A 16,678-nucleotide genomic window follows, 5' to 3' on the forward strand; every position below is an offset into this window, starting at 1 on the left:
GTGCTTTGAGGATTAAAACATGACAACATTTGTAAAGAGTTTAGCACAGTGCCTGACAGGCACACCAAAAAAAAAAAAAATGTCAGCTGTTAGAGGTTATATAACCCTATCCCCCAAATCTTCCAGTATCTCTCAAAAGCTTCCAAGATAAAATTCAAACTTCTGGCACATTGCTCAAGCTCTTAAGACTTGGCTCCTGACAAGCCTCCAGCCATCTCCAGCTGCCTCCATGGACACCTGCGATCTGATCACATCGTTACCAAGAGTTACGAACACACCACGGGAACAAAATATAATGGAAAGGAAAGAGACCACTCGTGATAGCAACAAAAAGACAGTATCTAGTAACATCTTTAGGAAGAAATGATCAGGACCTAGTTTTAAAAAAAAATACAATGAAGAAAGTGAATACACAGTTATAAGCACAGTATACCTCGCTCGTGGGTAGGAAGATTCAACATTATAAACATGTTAATTCTCCCAGACTGACTGATACATAAAAGCAATGTAATCACAATCAAAATCACATTGGGATTTTGAGGGGAATCTGCCAGAAATATTCTTAAGTTCATCTGGAAGAATAAACATACTAGAAAATGCCAGAAAATTGAATTATAAAAAGGAGAAGCAATGAGGGGAACTAGGCCTCCCAAACATTAAAATGTATTTCAATGGAAATTTAGTCTACAATAAAAGTGGCATTTCACATTAGTCAGGAAAAATAGAGCATTAAAATAGTGTTAGACAAACTAGCTCGCCATCTGGAGAAAAATAAAGCTCAGTTACTTACAAATAATCCTCAGCCCTTATACCAAAATAAATTCTACCTGTAATAAAAATTGAAATGTAAAAACTGGCACCATGAAAGTACCAGAAGAAAACCTGGGAGAATACATCGATAATGCTGGATTGGTGACGGCTTCCTAAATATAACAAATAAAGGAGAAGGGAGATGGGGAGAAGGGAGGAGAAGAAAAGAAATGCAAAAGTCAAAAAGAAAGCATTAGGGCCAGCCCTGCTGGCCTAGTGGTTAAGTTTGGCACACTCAGCTTCAGCTGCCTGGGTTCAGGTCCCAGGCAGGATTCACACCACTTGACTGTCAGTGGCCATGCTGTGAAGGCAGCTCACATATAAAAAAGAGGAAGATTGGCAGCAGATGTGAGCTCAGGGCAAATCTTCCTCAGCAAAAAATAAAAAGGAAGAGTTATAACTTAGCTAAAGTTAAAACCTTTATATCGCCAAGATATATATACATATATAGATGTAGGTGCTAAGTCAAAAGCTACAATACACTAGAGAAAATAATTGTGACGCGTGACAGACTAACACCTACTACTTCAGATATAAAAGTGCTATTACAGGGTCCGGCCCCATGGCTGAGTGATTAAGTTCACACACTCCACTTTGGCGGCCCACTTTTCACTGGTTCGAATCCTGGGCATGGACATGGCACCACTCATCAGACCATGCTGAGGCAGCATCCCACATGCCACAACCAGAAGGACCCACAACTAAAAATACACAACTATGTACTGGGGTGGCTTTGGGGAGAAAAAGGAAAAATTTAAAAAACTAAAAAAAAAAAGTGCTATTACATATCATTAAAATAGTGGAGTTACACCACAGAAAAATGGTCCGATAGAAAGAATGGACAGGGCCGGCCCAGTGGTGCAGCGGTTAAGTTCACATGTTCTGCTTTGGTGGCCTGGGGTTTGCCAGTTTGGATCCCGGGTGCAGACATGACATTACTTGGCAAGCCATGCTGTGGTAGGTGTCCCACATATAAAAAAAAAGTAGAGGAAGATGGGCACGGATGTTAGCTCAGGGCCAGTCTTCCTCAGCAAAAAGAGGAGGACTGGCAGCAGTTGTTAGCTCAGGGCTGATCTTCCTCAAAAAAAAAAAAAAGAAAGAATGGACAGTTGACAGAAGAGCTGGTAAACATTTAAAAGATGCTTAACCATATTATTTCAGAAACTCAAATTAAAACAATAGATATCACTTTTTCAAATTTTTGTTTTTTAATTTTGCTGAGGAAGATTCACCTTAGGCTAACATCTGTTACCAATCTTCCTCTTTTTTCTTTTTTTTTTCTTTTTGCTTGAGGAAGATTAGCCCTGAGTCAACATCTGTGCCAATCTTCCTCTATTTTGTATGTGGGTCACAGCCACAGCATGGCTGATGAGTGGTATAGGTCCACACCCAGGATCTGAACCTGGGAACCCAGGCTGCCACAGCAGAGCACATTGAACTTAACCACTATGCCATGGGGCTGGCCCCTAGATATCACTTTTTAACCTCCAAAATTCGCAAAGACTAAAAAAAAGACAGAATCCTCCATATTGGCAAGACCCACTCACATCTGCTGGCTGCAGTACAAACCCACATGGAAAGCTATTTGTTACAACTTTAAATCTGCATTCACGTTGACCCAGCAATTTCAATTCTAGATGTCATCTTATATAAATACTCATGAGTACGCAAAGCTGAGTTTGAGACTTTCTCTGCAGCATTGTTTGTAAACCACTGGAAATTGCCAAAATGTTTATCGAGAGGGGAATGGTTAAATAAACTATAGTGCCTTCATACTATCTACTATAAAGTCGTTAAAAATAACAAGGTAGATTTATTTATCCTGATGTGGTAAGATGACAATAAATTAAGTGAAAAGGGTAACTTGCAAACAGCATGTATAATACGATCTCATTTCTTTACAAGAAAAGATTACATACTAAATTACTGCTAATATATTTGTATTTTGAGTAAATAAGAATGCTTCTTAAAAGTGTTAACTCTTATTACTGAAAAGCCATAATATTCATCGTCATGTTTTCAGCATCATTGAGGAAAGTTTCTATAAGGGAAAAATGTCAAACAGAACATACGTAATGGTTTTTTTAAGGCAACTAAGAATCCCTTAATTTTGCTTTACTGTTGGGGTGACACGTTACTACTTCAAAGCCTGCATTGGGAGGAGGCAATTTTATACTTTTCTAAGTTTAATTTTTAAGTAAGTACTACATTCAAATGGGTTAAGCATTCCAAAGTCACAGAAGGGTACACTGTGAAATGTCTCCCTCCCACTCACCTCTCCCCAGCACCCAGCTCTCCCCACAGGCAGCCATATTACAAGTTTTGGGGGTATCCTTCTGAAATATTCTACGCACACAGAAGCAAGCAAGTACACAGTCTTCCTTTTTTTAACCAACTTTTACGTCCCTTATTTTATTCTTATTAAGAATTAATCTCACTTAGTGAGGGTGCAGATTTTAAAAGTATTTTCAGTATCTCATTTCACAGCCTTATGGGGCACTCTCAAGGAGGTACCTTATTTGTATCACACTTCCATCTTCCTAAAAGTTGTGGGAATTTCAGTTGGGTTCCTTAGGCCAAAAGAAACACTAAACACAGTAAGATTTATGAAGCAGGCATGGTAACATTGATTGCGGAAACTCTTGGTTGACTCGATATACTCGATACTGAAGCTTATTTCACATGCTTTGACCAGTGTTAGATTCACAGACACACAGCCCACTTTACAGCAAAGCAGGACCTGTAGGACTACAACCCTACATAACACACAAGTGGTATTTATTATTCAGTTATTGTTTGTTTGCTGCTCTCTATTAACAGTTCACGTTTTCACAACTGCCGGTCTCTCAGCCTAGGATACTCATCTGGATGGTGCAAGGTCCCCCCCACTCAGCACCCCAATACTCTTTATTAGCACTGATCACGCAACTTCTCCTTTACGTGGTGACCTCCTCGTGGGCAGGAACCATGGACTTAATGCGATTTTTACATTACCAAGCCCTCGTTCCCTGCCTGGCAGCATCAGACTTAAGCAACTGCTGGTGAAAAGAAAAAACTATGCCAGAGGTAGCATTTGAGAAGGCAACATCTAAGACTGGGAAAAGTAGGTGTTTGTCAGCCAGAGCAAAAGCAGAGAGATGACAAAGTGCCTCTGGGAAATTGCAGATAATTCGGTGTGACTGGCCTGCACGGTTTAAATAAAGGAGAGAAGGCTGAAGAGAAACGCATGAGGACGCCTCCAGGGTAAGGTTCAAAAATAGTTTAGCAAGATATACCAGGAGGTGCTTCCCTAGAGCTCTGAAGCCTCACCTCCTGCCACTCCAGCTCCCTTAGCTCTGGCCACGTGCAATTACTTGCAATTCCCTAAAAACGTCATATTCCTCCACACCTTAGCCTTCCCTTGCACTTGTCTATTGCTGGGAAAGCTCTTCTCCCTTCAACACTCAGCTCAACCGCCCGTTTCCCAGGGAAGCTTTCTCTGTCCCATCAGACGAACGCGGGAGCCTCTGCCCAGCTGACCTCTATCTTGTGGGTCCCTTATCGTGCACTGACTGGGCCGGCTCCCCACTGAAGTCTAAGCAGTGTGAACCCGGCTTTTCCAACTTTGCATCTCCAGGTTTCTCGGTGCTCCAATTTGTCGTCTTACTGAGTAAAGAAGACAGCCCCCATTTTCCATTATGCCCCAGTCCCAACATTTGAAAGCCCAGACTCACTTTGCAGACTGTAGATCCAGTTTCCGAAAGTAGGGGGCTGGGGGGGGGGGCGGGGGACGACGACGGACTTACAAGTTAGGTCAAATAACTGAAACAATTTGTTAGCCACTCTTGGTGCCACTGTGTGTCCCCGGCTCGCCAACCCGGGTGCACGCCTGGCCAGAGCACAGTCCACGGCCCTGCGTGCACCCAGGCACTCGCAGGTTCCCGGGCTGAGCCCGCCCCGGGAGCCGGCTAGGCCGAGGCAGACGCCGCGTGTCCCGGAGCTGAGACTTGCACAAAGAGCCCCTCCGAGGCCGTGGACCAGGCGCGGGAAGAACGCGACCCCAGGCCTGCGCGGCTGCTCTGGGGCCCAGACCCGGCTTGCTCAGCATTTCCGGCTCGGCGGCTTCCCAGAACCTCGGGGCTAAGGAACCGCGCCGGCGAGGGGCCGCGGGAGATGCCCGCCCGGCCGGGCCGAGCACTCCAGTCCCCGCGGGCCGCCCCACCGATTTCGGGACTGATGCGCAGCGGCCCCCGGGCAATCCCCGCTGCCGCCCGACACTTCCGCCCTCTCGGGCCCACCGGCGGAAAGAAAGGGCTCCAGAAAGTTCGACAAGCGCCGGGAACCCGGGCAGGCGCCCACCCCCACCAGGCCCTTGGGCGCAGCCCCTCCCGGCCCGAGCGCCCACGCGCCGTTGCCCGGGTAACCGCGGGGCGGTGGGAGCGCCGGGCAGGGCGGGACTTCCGGCGGGTGACGCGCCCGGGCTCGGCTACAAAAGACCGCGGCTGCGGCGCGTCGGGGGAACTTTCCAGAACGCTCGGTGAGAGGCGGAGGAGCAGCGGCTGCCCGAGCTGCGCACAGCAACGCGCTCCCTCTCGCTCCCCCACCCCGGCCTCGGCCCGCTCACCGGTGAGTGTCGGCAGCCCGCCTCCCCGGGGCTCCCCACCAGGCCGGCGCTGTCGGCGGCGCCGGGAACCGGATGGAGCCGCGGTCGGGGGCGGTTGGCCCCCGCGTGGGCGGGAGGGCTGTCGGTCCCCGGCTCCACGGTTCCCTCCCTGGAGGGCCGGGGTAGTGCCCCGGCGAGCCGGCCCGAGACCTTCCTGAAGTTTCCCCGCTGCCCATCCGGCCCGAGGTCCCTGAGGCCCCGCCGGCGGCGGCGGCTGGCCCCGGCGCCCCTCGGCCCGCGCGCCCGGGGTGGGCGAGCTTTGCGCGCACGCGCGGACGAGCCGCGGGGCGAGGGGCTGCGGGCTCCGCTTCTCCGGCCTCCTCTCCTTGTCTTTGTTGAGCCCTGGGCTTCCCCTCCCACCGCTCGGTCCAGGCTGGGAGGGAGAAAGGAAGGAAACCTGAACGGTCGGCGCCAAGTGCAGGGGGAAACCTGACGACGTGTAGACCGCGCCGGCTCGGGGGGCGGCGGAGGGTCGGCGGTAGGAGCGGGGGAGCTGGCCGTCCTGTGATTGAGAAACGGCCCCGGGACTGAGGGGGAGGGGAGCCTGCCTTCTGGCGCTGGCGTTCTTAATCAGTTTCAGAAACCACTCCCTCCCCCCTTGCGCCTCTCCTTTTTTTTTTTTTTCCCCTCGGGAGGGGATGGTTTATCAGATTTACTAAAGACAAAGATGATGTAATAACCAGTGGACTGAACCTACTCGTGCTCCTCTGGGTTACTGCTGCCTCACTGCCGGGGAAGGGACACGGGAAGGATCCAGAGGAGAGTCTGGTTAGTGTGGAGGCTTTCGGATGGGAGAGAGGGAACCAGCTGCTGGAGGAGGAGGCGCTGGAGTTGTTCCCCCCTGATTGTTAGCTTCTATTGAGTGTGTTAGGACTTAGGGCTGAATTATCAAAGGGATTGCTGCCTTTTCCGTGAACTTGAGGGAAGCCTGTGCTCTCCTAATCAGATTCGGCGGAGAACAGATTTCTCCACCTTAACTCTGATTTTACTAATCAGAGCTGCCAGTGGAAAGTCGGTTAAAAGTGCCTCTTGTTGTTTTAGGCTGTAGACAATGGTGAAGGAAACCACATACTACGATGTTTTGGGGGTCAAACCCAATGCCACCCAGGAGGAATTGAAAAAGGCTTACAGGAAACTGGCCTTGAAGTACCACCCTGATAAGAATCCAAACGAAGGCGAGAAGGCAAGTAGTATGGTCGTGTTCTTAAACGTAGCTGGGTTGGCCTTTGCCGGGGGTGTAGTGTGTCCATTACAACCTGGAGTTGACTGTGTCTAATACAGTGGCTTGGCTTTGTAAATTTTTTTAAGTGAAATTTATTCCCTTTTTTCTCACAGTTTAAACAGATATCTCAAGCTTACGAAGTGCTCTCTGATGCAAAGAAAAGGGAATTATATGATAAAGGAGGAGAACAGGCCATTAAAGAAGGTGGCGCAGGTGGCGGTTTTGGCTCCCCCATGGACATCTTTGATATGTTTTTTGGAGGAGGAGGAAGGATGCAGAGAGAAAGGCGAGGTAAGACTAGGCTAGTCCACCTGCAGCAAATTAAAGTAGCCTTTGGTCCAAGCAAATTCTTGAGAATTCACCTATTTTAAATGCCTGTTTACATGTTGGTGTAATGATGCGAACTGGCCATAAATTGCTGGTTTGATTTGTGGTATAGTTTTTTTAAATGAGATTTGATGTAACTAAGAATAGCTAAGCCAATCCAGTGCTAACAAGTGAGTGCTTTTAAAGCTCTCAAGTGTAGATGACTTTGTAAGGTCATCAAGCATTAATTACAGGAACAAAGAATAGGAACATAATTATAAAAGCCCTTTTTACAAATCTTACTTGACCCCCTCCCCTTGTGGGAGGTACTTATTCAGTCAAGAGAGCGAGTTGATGTTCAGAAACCTAAAACTTTCCTCAAGGCCGGATGTAGCAAGGCAGCAGTCGGTTAGGGTGGGAACACCGGTTCTGTGCCTCTAAATAGCCTGTTGTCTGTTTAATCTTGCTTTGGCTTTTTTATATCAAAGTATGTGTCTTTAGCATTTAATAGAAACGGTTTCTGGGCTGTAGAAATATTGTTCACAGGAGTACAGCGTTCAGGTCAGAACGGTAGTCTTTGTTCCCAGCAGAGTTCATACACACAAACAAGGGCCAGTGGGTGGAGCCCATTTCAGAAGGAATGGGCAAGCCATTAAATTTCACTGTTTAAGATTCAGATAAAATGAAATTGTTGACTCAGTTCTTGAAAGGGGTATGTTTTTATTTATTTTTGAGGAATTTACCTTAAAGTCATTTGCAGTCAAAATCAGTTGCTTAGAATGGTTTGTTTCACAGAATAGTAGTGGTCTTTTTATTATTACTCATCTTGTTTTTAATGCAGAATTATCAGCAAGCTCTCCTGTGTGGCTTAGACCAATGAAAGGTCTTTTTTTTTTTTTTATGTGATACTGGCAAACACTTGCTTAATCAAACTTGAAGCTTTTTTCCTTCCCTGTACTCCAAACTCTTAAGTTAAAGTAAAAGGGGCAGCTTTCAGCGTGCCGGAACCAAGTGGGACTGTATTTGTGATGCATAACCCGAAGGTGGAGCTAGATAAGAGCAGAAGGATCTAGTTAATGGTGCTTCACATCCTTGGAAACTAAAAATGTTCACTTGGCATGTCGTGCAGGAATGTGAGAACTTTTTTCACTTACGCGTAAGGCAGTACTGTTTTGTGGTGGATTAAGTCTTTGTGGAAGAATCACTCCCTAGGAACTTATTAACCATTGGCAGGTGACTTCTTTTCTGTAGTCTCAATGTCCTTGTATGATCTCCACCTTCCACCTCCCTTTCTCAGGTGAGATACATATGGGACTCATTTGTAGCCACTGGCCACATTAAATTTAGATTAATTCACAACAAAAGTAAAAAGCTCCTTAGTCTGCACTAGCCACATTTATGTGCTCAATAGCCACATGTGACTAGTGGCTACTATGTTGGATAGCATAGATATAAAACATTTCCATCACTGCAGAAAATTGTGTTGGACAGCACTATGATAAAGAATATGAGAAAGGGAGCCTTTAAAGAGTCAGTGCATTAACTGTGCTGTTGCTGCTGCTTCCTGAAATGGTACCCTTCTGGGAAGACTGAATAAATACATGCGCTTCCCTGGCCCGTCTTGATTAGTTGAAAGTTGATGTGCTGAAGGATTTTTGAATGAAGTAATTGGCCGTGGTGCTCAATACCATAGTAAGTGAAAGATTCAAAGAATTATTGGGACAGAAATGCAATTTGAATTAATGTATTGTGAAATGTGCATCTACCTAATAAAAAATGTTTTCTCAAGTGCTTTTGCCGTCTTTGATTGCCGTAATTTATAAAATGGCCACCACTGCGTTCTTAGGCAAATTTCTTAATCTCACCCAATTTTCCTCCTCTGGATTTACATCATACTTTGAAGGTCTTGCCTCATAATGTGGCCAGCGTTCTATGCATGTAATAGATGCTCAACAGATGGACCCTGTGAGGCTCTCTTTCCTTATCCATTCCTGTTTTTTTAGTGCGTTGAACTACAAATATGGTGCAGCGTTTTAGATTCTTAATGAGCATTGTTTTGTTCTAGGTAAAAATGTTGTACATCAGCTCTCAGTAACCTTAGAAGATTTATATAACGGTGCAACCAGGAAACTAGCTCTGCAAAAGAATGTGATTTGTGACAAATGTGAAGGTATGCTCTTTTAATATCTTTAACTGAAGCCTTTCTGGATATATAAAACTGACAAATAATACACTGCCTAAAAGAGTGCCAAGTGTGAGGGAAACCACTGAACCTACCAGCTAGAGAAATAGTAGCAAAATTGCAGCACTGTTTTATGTGTATATTTTAAGTGCAGTTGGGATCAATCTAACTTGGTGTGCTTTTTCCTCGTATTATCTCTAAAACTTCAGAACCATTCCAGTGGCTTAATAATCTGTCAGTAATTTACACATTGTCCTCTTTTTGGACACGAACCTGTTTCATCTGGAGACATTACTGGCTATGAACCTCTAAGGTTTTTATAAATACCAATTATTTCTTGGAAATATATCATCTTCTAAAGAGAACAAACTCTCCAAAATGTTCTCATCTCAGAGATAGCGTAGTCCTAAGAATTGTGCTTTGGGAGCACATTTAAGATTCAAAATTCTGAAGTAGCTCCTTGGAAAGACAGCGGTTGAGAGGTTTATAGATAACTGAAGCTGATTGCAGCTAAGTTTTATTTAAAAAGCTGAATTGTAGATTCTCAGGGCTCAGCATTCCATCAGACCTTGAAAGTATTAATAAAATGTGGTGTTAGGAACTGTATTATTAAACACAGTTATAAAACTGTTATTAATCATTAATTAAATGATTAAACACATCATTACTGTGTTCGGCACTAAATTCATCCATACTTTGATTTGTTTCACAACTTGTTAGGCCGAGGTGGTAAGAAAGGAGCCGTCGAGTGCTGTCCCAATTGCCGCGGTACTGGAATGCAGATAAGAATCCACCAGATAGGACCTGGCATGGTTCAGCAGATCCAATCTGTGTGTATGGAGTGCCAAGGCCACGGGGAACGCATCAGTCCTAAAGATAGATGTAAAAGCTGCAACGGAAGGAAGATAGTTCGAGAGAAGAAGATTCTAGAAGTTCATATCGACAAAGGTGAGTTCTGAGCCATTTACTCTGAATTCTTGAGAGCTGTGGCAAGTTTCTAGTTTATTAACATTACATTTTATAATTGTGGAAGACTACCCTCAATAGCGTATGTATTATCACCCCAGAGATAGCTCTTAGCTGTGTAATAAATAGTGTGTTTCAGTCCAGACTTTTTTGGTACATCTGTAGGGAATACACTAGGGATCTCCACCCTTAATAGAACCCCTACATCAGTAAATGAACAGCAGTGTTCCAGACTGAATTCTCTTGCATTGAACCATTAGCTCTGAAATTTTTTTCCAGTTAATTTCACAGATTCGTAATATCCTTAGGAACTGCTAGATTAAGGGATATGTGTACTTTTAAGGATTTTGGGGGGATTTAGGTGAAGAATTGGGGGGGTTCTTATTAAAATATTTCCTTAATTTTTTTAAAACCAGTGAACATGTTTTATTTCTTAATTGATTTGTAAGAACTTAGGTTATGAATATTGCTTTTTAAGATTTTTTTTACAGACTGTAAACATACCTGTTAGTTTCTGCCTCTTCGGTTCTAGGTTATAACTATATAACTTTTTTTTATATTATTAGAATTTAATTTTTTATTTTGCCAATTCCTTTATTTGGTCAGTTTATAAAAAAACATTTGAAAGTGTAACACAGCAATACATCTTCATTGTAGAAATTTTAGAAATGTATATAACCCCAGAATAAATTAGAATCTAATTCTTCTACACTGAAATAATCAGTATTATGATAATCTCTTTCAGACTTATTTTGAAATGAAGTTAGTATTGTACTGTACATACTGATAGGGAATTGTTAATATTATATCATCTCATATTAATACATAGACCTACATTAATTTAAGCCCCTGCAGTAGTATTCTCCCACGTGAATCATGATACTGCCCTCCCTCCATTTCTTCCCCCCTTAATTGGCCCATGTGTAGTAGCATTTGGATTTTTCCCCTCTGGTAAGATGTACCCCCTTGCTTGCTACCAACAGTATGTACTTAGGACGGTGTTAGTTGCCTGTGAAGCCGTTTATGTTGCACTTAACCCATGCTCTTTACAGTAGTGGAACAACCAGCAGAACCTGGCTGAGTTTATTTGCTTCACTAGTGTAACAAGACAGGTACTTTGCCTCATTAATGATTAAAGACAGATTGTTTAGTTTTGTCAGTGTATGATACTGATGTTGTGGTTTAAGTTCTTATTTTTTTTAGAGGTGCACACTGGTATTTGCAGGTTAATTGGTATGTCTGGATTTTGCTTCAGATACAGGGAGGGGTTGTGGATGGAGGGTATGATATGTGAAGTATTAATCCTGAGATGGTAACTGCTGGATCCAGACTGATGGCTATATCGGGATTCATTGTACTGTTGGCTGCGTTTATGTGGGTTTGATATTTCCCATAATAGAAAGCGAAACGAAGTTGCTCTTGTTGGATGACCTTGGTGATCATGGGTTCAGGAAATAATCAGGACTGCTACAGCCTAATGATCTGCAGACACGATATAGGAGTTATATTTAAAGAAAGGGGGTCTGAGTAAGCCCTTCATGAACGGAAACATGGGTCAGAGGGAGAAAGGGGGGAATCTTGGTAAAGTATGTTGGCCTTTAAGAAATTTTTGCCCTGTTGGAAAATACTTCTCTCTGTACTTTTGAAACTAACCACAGGGGCTGAAGGAGTGTCCAACAGTAATTATCTTTTTTGTTTTTTGAGGAAGATTAGCCCTGAGCTAACATCTGCCGCCAGTCCTCTTTTTGCTGAGGAAGATTGGCCCTGAGCTAACATCCATGCCCAGCATGGCTTGATAAGCAGTGCATAGGTCCACACCTGGGTTCCGAACCAGCGAACCCTGGGCCACTAAAGTGGAGCGCACAAACTTAACCGCTATGCCACCGGGCCGACCCCAGTAATTATCTTCTTTTAAGGGGGCTAAACAGAACCAATCTTAAACAAAAAGATTAGGGATTTTTAAGTTTTTTAGGTTGTTATATATATATATATATATATATATATATATATATATAGGTTTCCTATATATAAATACTGCCAATACAGTAGGAGAAAGTCTTCATTTATGCTCCTGTTAGACTTAATAGAAATAGTTTGATGTAGGTTCTTTTAAGTAATGAAATTGAAACAGTTCCCATCTATGGTTATAATGTCTGCCAGTCACTGATTTGGTGTCAGCATCACCCTTTTTATGAATCCTCACAACTGCCCAGGCGAGGTAGGTGTGGGGCAGGTTATGCAGCTGGCTTCCCTGGAGGAATCTGCTGGTGGTAAACAGCAGCTCTGAGATTTGAGGCCTGGTCTGTTTGCCTCAAGAGTTTGTTCTCGACTGTAATCACTCTGTTGAGTAAGAAATTGGCCTTACATCATGTGGGCGTTCTTAGCCATTTCTGTAAACTTGAGCATCCTCGAAGACTTGAACGTTTTTTTGTGCACACACAAAAACATGCCTCTGTGTTTCTTAATAGGTTGAGATTCTGACCTCAGTTGGATGCTGAGGAAGAACATAAAATTACCTTTTGTTTTTAGGCATGAAAGATGGCCAGAAGATAACATTCCATGGCGAAGGCGACCAAGAACCAGGACTGGAGCCAGGAGACATTATCATTGTTCTAGATCAGAAGGACCATGCTGTCTTTACTCGGTAAAACTTTATCATCGACTACTCAAACTGGTGTCTTGCGTGTTTCGGGTATTTTTTACTTCCTGGAAGCACCTGGAAAAGTATAGCAGGAGACTTAGGCGGTGTATAGTGTCTTTTCTAAAAGGGTGTTGACCATTAATGTTTCAGTCTTAAGAGACTAAAAACAAAAGGATCAGATTTTAGTTTTTGGTCAAAATTTAGGTAAATTGTTACCTAATCTGGAATTGGAGGATCTACTTGAATTAGGAGGTATGAGTAGAAACGGGTAGATTAGGGGAAACATCCCCAGACAGATTTTTGGCCTCAATCTGTGTCTGAGCAGTTAGTTTGAAATAAATGCACTAAAGTTTTCACCATTTTCAATCTTGAGTTTATGGTAAATTGGGTTGGCTTTTAATTAATGTAAATAAATGTCTAGAACCATCTCTATAAAAAAACTGAAATAGAATATAAATTCAGGCCTTTGGTACGAAATATTTAATACTGTGTCTACAATGAACTTAGAGTGAAGCATAAGAAAGCTTGATGGTTAATAGTGAATGTGTTAAATCGATGGCTAATTTTAAAACATTGGACCACTTTAGGGTTCTGGTAAATCTGTGGGAATGACAGCTGAAGGAACTGGTTTTGAATGAATTATAATAGAAGATTACACAAGTGTCTCAATAATAATGGGAATTGCTGTCAGGATTTTGATGCTATCATTTGAGGTGAATCCTCAGTTTTTCTGGAGAATATTATGCCGATTAAAGATATGTTATTAATACAGTTTGGAAAAGAAGAAAGTTTAAGCACTAGGAGAAGGAAGTGGACTGTTATTAAATATAAAAAAGATTATTCATAATATGCCAGGCACTTAATGTTGCTTGAGTCATATGTATCAACAAAGAAATTCTTAGGACCAGCCTGTGGCCGAGTGGTTAAGTTCGTGCACTCGGCTTCAGCGGCCCAGGGTTTCGCTGGTTCGAATCCTAGGCCGTGGACACAGCTCATCAAGCCACGCTGAGGCGGCATCCCACATGCCACAACTAGAAGGACCCACAACTAAAAATGCACAACTATATACCGGGGGCTCTGGGAGAAAAAGGAAAAATAAAATCTTTAAAAAAAAAAAAGTAAATTCTTAACTATCCCTTGAGGTTGGCCATGTCCCCTTTATTTAATTTGACAAATCCTAAATAATCTAGGACCTGCCTGAGGTCTGTTTAACTTAGACCATAATGTTCTCTCTCTCTAATGTATTTTTGCTTTCTTTTTGCCTCACTTTTGGGAGAATTTTTTCTTCTCTATGTGAGAAACTAGATTTAAAATTGAATAATGAAACAATTCAAGGAAAGTGATAGAGGCTGCCTAGCAAAGTGTGTAGAAGGATTCTAAAGCCTTGTCCAGAAAACAGGGCTGGCAGGCTCCATCTATTTGTTGCTCTCTGTTTTTAGAGTGGGGAAGAAAGAGCGTCTTTGTGAAAGATACCTTTACTGTTAAGAAAACAGCATTGCCTTCTGTGGTACTTCTAATGATTGGTGATTTGAAAGATCTAAGTATGTGCCGTATTTACATTGATACAGACGAGGAGAAGACCTTTTCATGTGTATGGACATACAGCTGGTTGAAGCATTGTGTGGCTTCCAAAAGCCAATATCCACTCTTGACAACCGAACCATAGTCATCACCTCTCATCCAGGTATGGTGACTGGAGGAGCTGCTCTTTGTATTCAAGTGTTTTCGTTGTCTGCCGATAGCCAGTATAGGCACTGAGAAAACTGATGGTTTACTTGCTCAATTATGTATCCTACCTTGTTAGCTGAAATTGTATGGTCTTGGGTCTCTTTCAGAATCCCCTAGAAAATCCACAAATAAAGGATGACAGGATTGCTTCACATAAATTTACTCCTAGCAGTGAGCTAGGAGTCAGACTCAGCTCAATGGCGCTAACAAATCAGTGAGCTGGGACGCATTCTTCTGTTTGTTATTTTCCCTACCTCGTAAAAATGTCACTGTTTAAGAAAGAACTTGCCTTCGATGTTTTTAGGTCAGATTGTCAAGCATGGAGATATCAAGTGTGTGCTAAATGAAGGCATGCCAATTTATCGCAGACCGTATGAAAAGGGTCGCCTAATCATCGAATTTAAGGTAAGCTATAAACTACTTAAGGAATATTTGAGAATGATCAGCTTACTAAAACCTGATAACAGAATTACATTTTCTGAATGGCAAGAAATACCAAATTTATATTTTTCCTTGTCCAGGAAGAAATAATAAACATTGATCTAATACTCCTCTCCTGTTGAACATTCTCTGTTAACCAGTTGGGATTGGGTTTGTTTGCATCATTATTGGCTAAATTATTTAAAGATTGGTGGGGCAGGGGTGCTTGGCAAGTGGGTATTTTATTAATGGAATGCTGTAACTAGGATCTTCATGTTCAGAAGCACTTTACAATAACAATTGTGGCTTTTTGGCAAAATAGTTCAATGCTTGGTTTGTTAATAGCATGGTTCATAGAGCAACCCAGCCGTTTTCCTCAATCTTAAACTGATTGGTCTCTCACAAATACATTTATTAAAAATATCTCCAGGTAAAAAAGGGCTACGTTTTTTAAGAATGGCTTTGTTTAAATTATATGTTAAGATTGGAATGTGTTTTAGGATGGGTTTGCGTGTAAAAAAAAAAAAACTTGATGAATAGACAATGATTTTTAACAGTGCAACTTTACTGGGATCCTTACTCTGGTTCTCAGAGTTTTTGGTGCTATTCCTTTTAGAACGTGTATTCTAACCTGGGACTGGCAGGTTCACCGAAAGATTGTGTGGTTACATGTGTCTGGGGGAAATGGGACAGTAATCTGTCTAAGGAACTGCTGCTGAAGTAAATCAGATTGAACTTGGAGTAATTTCTTTTTTTATAGGTAAACTTTCCTGAGAATGGCTTTCTCTCTCCTGATAAACTCTCCTTGCTGGAAAAACTCCTACCTGAGAGGAAGGAAGTAGAAGAGACTGATGAAATGGACCAGGTAGAACTGGTGGACTTTGATCCGAATCAGGAAAGACGGCGCCATTACAATGGAGAAGCCTATGAGGATGATGAGCATCATCCCAGGGGTGGTGTTCAGTGTCAGACCTCTTAATGGGGCCAGTGACCAACACTCACTGCTGGCATTTTTTATGCGGTAGTGAATGAGTGAAGGACTATAATCAGAATATGCTCACTACTTGCTATTGTTTTTGTTTTAATATTCAACTATAGTAGTGTTTTAAAAGTTAAATGAAGAATAAACTCAAGTATAAAAGCTCTGACTTTGCCCTGTATGTATGATGACTTCAGTGTGCAAGATAAGTTTAATACCTGTAAAAACTACTTTAAAAAGAATTTTCCCCTAGCGTTTGTTAGGCCATACCTTGTAATTGATTGCAGCTGTGTACGTGGACTAGCTTAGACTGAAATGCCAGGTATATGTATTGACTTCAGTGTATGACCCTTCATTGTAAACTATGAAATTAAAACTGTGTTAACTGGCAATCAGACAGAGAACTGACTTTGTAGAGAAGTGTTGGTCTGTATAGCTGTACTCAGTGGGACTCGTTGTGATGCCTCTGCATTTATTCTGTTGCCTCCACTGTACTTGAAGATGGCATGCTATGTGATTCAGCCTGTGGGTCAGTGATGGAAATGACACCTTTCTACAGAAGGGGTTTATCAGATCTGCTGCTGCTTCAGGCCTTGCACTTACAGGACTGCATTCCCTTCTGCTGTGCCATCTTATTATCATTATTTTTTTAATATCTGTATATTTTTCCTTCTCTCTGGACCATGATAAGCCTCAAAAGTAGTGACTTCTGGAGCAGGGTAACTTAGAAGTTAGTCATAAGACCTAGACATGGAGAGTAACGTGCATGTATGAGTTAGGAA

The 16,678-nt window shown here is 42.7% G+C and overlaps 1 protein-coding gene across 2 annotated transcripts; it reads left to right on the forward strand.

The window, feature by feature from the left end:
• Positions 1 to 4,764: 4,764 nt before the first annotated feature.
• Positions 4,765 to 16,288, forward strand: DNAJA1 (DnaJ heat shock protein family (Hsp40) member A1). 2 transcript variants are annotated; one of them, XM_014857500.3, is made up of 9 exons: positions 4,765 to 5,415; positions 6,494 to 6,635; positions 6,788 to 6,965; positions 9,046 to 9,150; positions 9,883 to 10,110; positions 12,658 to 12,772; positions 14,338 to 14,453; positions 14,802 to 14,902; positions 15,678 to 16,288. In XM_014857500.3, the coding sequence occupies exons 2-9, from the start codon at positions 6,504 to 6,506 to the stop codon at positions 15,894 to 15,896; spliced, it is 1,194 nt and encodes a 397-aa protein (XP_014712986.1). In that variant the 5' UTR covers positions 4,765 to 5,415; positions 6,494 to 6,503; the 3' UTR covers positions 15,897 to 16,288. The 2 variants fall into 2 exon arrangements, with proteins under 2 accessions (XP_014712986.1, XP_070351697.1); XM_070495596.1 differs by lacking the exons at positions 6,494 to 6,635; positions 6,788 to 6,965 and having other exon boundaries at positions 5,262 to 5,415.
• Positions 16,289 to 16,678: the final 390 nt, after the last annotated feature.

Source organism: Equus asinus, chromosome 23, assembly GCF_041296235.1.
Source record: "Equus asinus isolate D_3611 breed Donkey chromosome 23, EquAss-T2T_v2, whole genome shotgun sequence".
Lineage (NCBI taxonomy): Eukaryota > Metazoa > Chordata > Mammalia > Perissodactyla > Equidae > Equus > Equus asinus.